The sequence below is a fragment of the Trifolium pratense genome, linkage group LG2, assembly GCF_020283565.1.
Source record: "Trifolium pratense cultivar HEN17-A07 linkage group LG2, ARS_RC_1.1, whole genome shotgun sequence".
Taxonomy (NCBI): domain Eukaryota; kingdom Viridiplantae; phylum Streptophyta; class Magnoliopsida; order Fabales; family Fabaceae; genus Trifolium; species Trifolium pratense.
Window position 1 is genome coordinate 57,893,650 of NC_060060.1, and position 6,977 is coordinate 57,900,626.

Here is a 6,977-nt window from a genome sequence, read left to right on the forward strand (position 1 = left end):
ATTTGTATAAAGTATAAACCTTAGTGATTTGTGTGGAAATCTTTGTTTGGTGATTTATGGCTCCAAAAATCTCTATTATCGTATTTGATTTAATTGGAGCATTGATGAGCTTTAAGATCAAATTATCTACTTGGACTTTCAATTTTAAGTTTAAAACATAACCACGGAGAAGAATTTGAAACGATGAGGCACTTTGGAGCAAAAACAATTTCACTTTTAAATCACCACTTTTAATTTGTTGTATTTATGTTTCCGGAATTTGAGAATTGGGGTTATCATGTAATTCCCTTTTAATTTTATAATATTTTTTTTGTTATTTTTGTGATTTTATAATACACATGTTTATTTCCTATCATTAATTTCTTTCTTTTTTCCTCATAAGTCATATCATGTTAGTACATAATCATCTTATTTTTTATTCATTTTCTCTTCTTTTTTTACTTTCCTCTATATTTTCTTCATCAACCAAACAAATAAAATATATATATAAAAGGACTAAGTTGTCTCGATATATTTTTCTCAGAAATAATAACTTATTTTTATTTTCTTAGGGGCTAGATTGAATCTTGAGATTTTTTTCTATGGGACTAAAATATATCTTCCTCATTTTTAAATAAATAAAATAGTTGTTTTTATTTGTTGTAATCCGGTCATGCATTATCACACCTAGTAAACTTTGTTCTAGTTTGGGGCCAAGCTTTCAATTAGAATCGTTTTGCACAGCAAAGAATCAACAATAGGAGTAAATTTCTAGCCAAAATACAGGCAAAAGAAACCGGGACGCAAGAGGCAAGAGATGAAGAAACATGGAAGCACGATAGAAAATATGGGAGCAGAAGTAGAGCAATCAAATCAAATAAAAGATGAAAAATAATAGATGGAATGAAAAATAATAGATGGTGGAATTGGATGGAATGGACTCAAATTCCATCATATTTCATGCCACTCCATTCACTTTTAAAAAATCCAAACAATAGAATGTAACTAAACTAATTACCAATGCATTCCACTTCATTCCATCACATTCTATCCATCCAAACAAGGCCTGAGTGATTAAGATTTCACGGCAAAAATTATGAATAAGAGTGACTCACTCACTTTTTATTTTGAGAATTTTATATTTGTTGCTTATAATTTGCACACAGGAAGCTCCTATTATTGCTAAACTAACTTGGTGAGTTTTAAAACAGCGTTCAAAGCCCCCTCCCAAACAAAGGTAAAATATAAATCATCACCTCTCATTTGAAAAATTCACTCCCATAACAAATTTCGCACTAATTCCAGTAGTACTACAAAGTAAAAACAGGCCACCAGTGTTAATATCAATATTTCAATTAAAACAAACTGTAGTTTTTCATAACATCACAATTCACACAATTAAGCAATCTTTCAACTTATACAAGCCATTTTACTAGTAGAATAGAAGCAAACCATGTCCTTCAAAATGAAATAAAAGTAAAGCAAACCATGAATTCAGTATCAATAAAACATAAAGAACGCAGTTCAATGTAGCAAAAGTTCCCAAAAGCATGATTGAGGCATGAGGCTATAGTCAGACATGGCATTGGCTTGATTATTCATGAAACGCATACAAAGAAATATCTCGTTCACCTACAAAACCATGTTAAGCATTTATTAAACTCAGTTAAGTAATAGACACTGGAAGTCACTTCTAATTATAGTGCTGGAATATTGGAATTTCAAAACAATGCCTATGCATATATTGCAACATTTGGTAGGTCCAATTATTTAATATATATCCTAAAACTCTTCAAAACTATGGTAATGCAGAGAAAACGGACAGGATCCTAACTCGTAAAACATATATGTAGCATATGTGACAAAAATATAAAATAAATAGCTTAACTTGGTGCGTAACAAAAAAAAAACAATGCTTGGTATAGATTAATCAAAGTTTATAAGCAGATAATTATTAAGTTGGCAGTTTCTTGTCCTTGCAAATTATAAGTATGAAACCATTTTCTATTCACCATCAAACACTGAAAACATTATTTAATCAATGACAACCACAACCTGTACTAACATTAAAACATCATTTAATGGAAAAGGTACAAGTAAATGCACCTTGATCACTTAGTGAGCGAACTACTTCTTCGTCAAAGCTTTGCTGGGTTACATCAGACAACAGGTTCAACAAAGACTGCAATTCACAGGAATTTTCAATTTGTTTAGAATATATCCCAAAAACTACACCAGTAAAAGGTAACTAGAATATAATAATACTACCATCTAACACAGTAGAGAAAGAACTCTGCAACCATAACTACAATAGAAATGATTATTCACAAACCAACCCAAAAAGAATATGCATGATGGAACTGTTCTCCTAAGTTTTAGAGATACAACAAAGATTGATATCAATAACTCCAAATATTAAAAAATATGGGCCAGTCAATTCTCAGATTAGAACGGGGAAAGGTTTTCAGTTAAATGGGTTTACGCTTGGGGAAAAAAAGTATATCAAGAATGAACGATAAATGGTAAGCAAATTGAAATAATAGATGCTAAATTACTAGAGATAAAAAAAATTAAGAGCATATATTGACATATGTTATGTAATTTATTAAGAGGACTGACCTTCGTTGATGCTATGTTGTGTTCTTTGGGGAGGATGACTGTGTTTTTGCCCTTGTGAATACAAGCAGATAGCAGAGGAACTAAATGACACAACAGCAATTTTTAGAGATGCTAGCCAAATGAATAAAGAAAACCACTATAACAATGATCTTTACTTACTAGGAAATGACCGATTTTCACCAGATGTTGTCAGCAATGTTTCTGAAATTTGTAGTGCCATATAAGACAGCTCTTTTGGGGCAAAGCAACTGAAAAGAAATACGAACAATAAGCTTACAACAGGACCCATTGCAAGTTAAATAAATACCAGCAAGTCATATCTGACAATAAATAGAAAAATGTGCTAAAAATGAATCAGGAAAGTGCATTAAAATTGAACCTCTTTTCGCAGTCAGACTTCCCATGCAACACCACAGACAGACGAGGAGTAAGAGGGGGAGGAGCAGCAGCAGCCCATGCAGCCGCCTCCAATACTGGTGCAGGTATTTTGGCCTCCCTTTCCTGCACCGGTAGAAAGTATTTCATTGATTGCTATTCGTCTTCATACACGCCTCCATCATCAGAAAAATCATCAAATGTTCTCATATCAAGCTGGTAACGCAAGATCCCACCTATCCCACCAAAACCTCTGCAAAACTGTGAACCTTCTTGTGATTTATTAGTGACAAACTCGAGAGTGCAACCAAACTTTCTGTATTCATTTGCAAACCACTCCAACAGAGACAGCTTTTCCTGAACCTCATAATCAGCATTGCTTTCAGGATCTCTAAAGTTGCTCTGGTTAGCTTCCTGCTCCTTGTTGTAGTGCTTAATGACAACTTCACCAGTAGTAGTATTTTTCAAAACATACCTAGTCATATCCAGATTTTCCCAGACAATAAGTGTCTCGACAGCTCCTGCATCCAGAGCTTGTAGAGTATCATCAACCCCAAAGACATACTTCCCCGTATCCTGACTGATTTCCTCAAAGTATTTTCCAATCAACCGTTTCTCCTGAATAAACTTGACATTGGACAGAATTTCAGCAGATAATTCAATAGCCTGGTTAAACCCATTCTCCCCTCCATACGATACATCAACAACATTAAGTATCTTTGCCTGAAGACGTGGATCAAACATATCTGACTGACTAAGCTCAGTTTTAAAATCAGCAGAACCAGCAAGGATTAATCCAGAAACATTAGGCTGGCTGGTAGCAGGATTGATATAAAACTGGGTTGCAAGCTCAGCCGTCTTCCTCACATAGTTATGACGCTTCTCCATACGAAGACGAGCAAAACGTAGAGCTGATTGCCCTCCTCTTCCATGTTTCTTCGGGAGATCCACACTGAACTTGTGAAGCACCTCTCTTGTATTACCACTCAAAGTTCCAAACAGAGTGCCATTACCATCCATGACAATAAACCCAAACTTGTCATCAGATTCCAGGAGCTCGTTTAGAGCTTCAGTGTGAAACTTGTTGTCACAAAGATAGAGAGACGCATTGATAGGTCTAAATGGTTCAAAATCAATGGTCACCTTTTTCTCCTTCCCATCATCAGTCACAATTGTGCCAGTATACAAAACAAGGCCATTTGGAGGAACCTTGTTATAAAGCTTAAGCCTCTGCTGAGCAGAAGTGATTGCACCAAGCACAGACTGTCGATTCACCCTACTTTTGATGTTTGAAGCAGTTCCAAACTCATCGCCAAGCATCTTGGTAACACGAGCAATCTGATCACGTGGGGGCATGATAAGGGAAATCATACTTGTCCCATTTCCTCTAGCAGCTTCAAGAGCCTTGATCAATTTCTTGATTTTCCACACCTCAATGTTCTTATCAGTATCATGAGCATCAGCCATCTCTGAACAATAAGAAACGAATAACCTAGAAAGAAATAAGAGAGACAACAAACAAATAAGCCACATACACATAAATTAAAACTGAAAACATAAAAACTTGATGCATGATCAAAAAACATAATATAAAACATGAAACGGTTGATACTAACACTAGAGGGGTTCAATAAAAAATTACACTTAGACATAAAGAAAACAATTCAGTAAAAAATTACACTCAGACACCAAACCATCATGCTAATCACGGATCACTTCATCCCTTAAAAAACTAAGAAACAAACATATCACAGCAACAAAGAAAGCAATAGAAATAGCAAAACACAACACACAAGACTAAATTTGTTTGATTTCAACCATACACCATAAAAAGCTATCCATGACAATATCAAATTGAATACATCAACAGCTTTCCCATCTACACCTTTCTTTCCCAAAAAATCCACAAAAACACAAATCCCAACATCAATCCACAAATTCTCACATAAACTAGTAAAAAAACAAATGATCCTAACTCAGAAACAAACATATTACAGCAATGAAGAAAGCAGTAGAAATAGAAAAACACAGCACACAAAACTCAGATTTGTTTTTGTGACCTTACCCCATGAAAAGTTAAAGACATCAATATCAAATTGAATAAATCTACAGCTTTCCCATCTACACCTTTTTTTCCCAGAAAAATCCCCAACAATACAAAATACACCTTCAACCACAAATTCTCAGATAGACTAGTAAAGAAACAAACAATCTTAAGTCGTAAATATAAAGATTAAAAAAACCATAAAATTTTATTGCAAATTTCTCCTTCTCTGTTTCTGATTTGTACACACTTACACCACACAAACCACATCACAATCCCTAACTATTAAATCAAATAAATCAGCAACTTAGAAAAAAAATAACGCATATCAACAATACTAATACTAACATATAAGCACTAAAACGAGCATGTGAAGTCTATATCATCAAAAACCATAGCGAAATCACAAAATTTCATATGAATCGCAATTCTTAAACACAGATACAAAATCCTAATCACGATTATGATTATAATAATAAACAAATAACGAAATCACGAAATTCATATGAATCGCACAATCAAGAACTTCGAAAGTGAAATCAAACAAAATATATAGATATAAACGATGAATAATATGAATATGATTAAGAATTAAACGATGGAAATTGAAGAATCGGTGAAAGTACCGTAGCGGCGCAAATCTGAGAGGAGGCCGCGGAGAGAGTGAGAGAGAAGAGGCGTGCCCTAGCAAATCTGTGGATTCGATGAGAAAGAAGAATAAATTTTCTCTAACTTTATTCGGGAAAGTTATATAGGGGTGTACGTGGGCCGGATTGGGTTGGGTTTGGCCAAAATCAAAACTCAAACCACATATGGTACTTCGGGTTGGGTTTAATAAAATAACCACCCGTTATAACATTGGGTCAGGTTGGGTAAATCCACCAATTTCCGGGTTGGATTGGGTTGGGTTGTGGGTTACCCAAATTATTTTTCTATTTTTTTTTATATTAAATATCTAAATGTTGAATCATCATATTTTTCATAAAAAATAACTCAATCAATGTATTTTCTTGAATCACCCATTTTTTTGTGTAAATCTACTAATTTACGGGTTGGATAGCGTGTTATCCAAATGATTTTTTTTGTTTTTTTTAATATCAAATGACTAAACCATGAATCACTATATTTGTTTATGAAAATTATTCAATTTTTTAAAATTTTAAAAAAATAATGCGAAAAATTATCATATTTGTTCATAAAAATTATTCAATCTTTTTGATTTTCGTAAAAAATAGTATAATTCATTTTCAATATAAAAATATTTAATAATCAAATGAAAAAATCTTTAGTATTTTCATAAAAAAAAAATCAAGAAACATAGCACTAGTGGGTTAGTGGGTTTTTTGGGTTGGGTCCGGTTTTACCCGAAACCCGACTTTTTTAATGGGTTTTTCATTTTTTAAATCCATATCCACCCACTTGCCCGACCCAACCCACTTTTTTGGGTTGGATTTGGTGGGTTTGACCGAGTCAACCGGATTTGTCCAACCCATGTACACCCCTGAGTTATATAACTTCCAAACAATGTCAACCATTTGATCATGTAAATGCACCAGATCTTGCCACTGTAACCATTTTTATTTTTAATTTAGAAACAGTATATATATCTTGGAATCAAGCTGCAACTTTCATATTTTCATAATCCTGCCAAGTTCTCAACATCAACATCATCGACCCATCGTTGACCCAACGTCGACCCACCGTCCACCATCGATCGCCGGCGTCCGGAAATGCGTCCTCCATCTCCGAACCGCCGTTGCTGCCGTCAATCTCCCCTGCAAGTGTTAACCCTAAGTTTGCTCCCTTTTTCAATTAATTAACTTTTAGTCATTATTATTTTGTTTTGATCCAAGTTTTGTGTCGGAAACGAGATGTTTTAAGAAAAACGTTATAAGTTTTGTAATTTTTGAGTTACCGAGTGAATGATTGGTTCCTTCCATGCTTGATTTTTCCCCCTAAT

General features: G+C 34.1%; 1 protein-coding gene across 2 annotated transcripts; it reads right to left on the reverse strand.

Moving 5' to 3' along the window:
* Positions 1-1,314: 1,314 nt before the first annotated feature.
* LOC123910149 (eukaryotic peptide chain release factor subunit 1-3-like) lies at positions 1,315-5,821 on the reverse strand. Of its 2 annotated transcripts, XM_045961202.1 has the most exons (6): positions 5,644-5,821; positions 2,978-4,465; positions 2,758-2,846; positions 2,599-2,678; positions 2,086-2,161; positions 1,315-1,611 (listed from the first exon to the last, which is right to left on the reverse strand). In XM_045961202.1, exon 2 carries the CDS (start codon positions 4,438-4,440, stop codon positions 3,130-3,132), a length of 1,311 nt encoding a protein of 436 aa, XP_045817158.1. In that variant the 5' UTR covers positions 4,441-4,465; positions 5,644-5,821; the 3' UTR covers positions 1,315-1,611; positions 2,086-2,161; positions 2,599-2,678; positions 2,758-2,846; positions 2,978-3,129. The 2 variants fall into 2 exon arrangements, with proteins under 2 accessions (XP_045817158.1, XP_045817159.1); XM_045961203.1 differs by having other exon boundaries at positions 2,599-2,846; positions 5,644-5,732.
* Positions 5,822-6,977: the final 1,156 nt, after the last annotated feature.

What these genes read in the sequence shown, in the direction of transcription:
- LOC123910149 (XM_045961202.1), bottom strand. Translation starts at nt 4,440, where the DNA reads ATGGCTGATGCTCATGATACTGATAAGAACATTGAGGTGTGGAAAATC.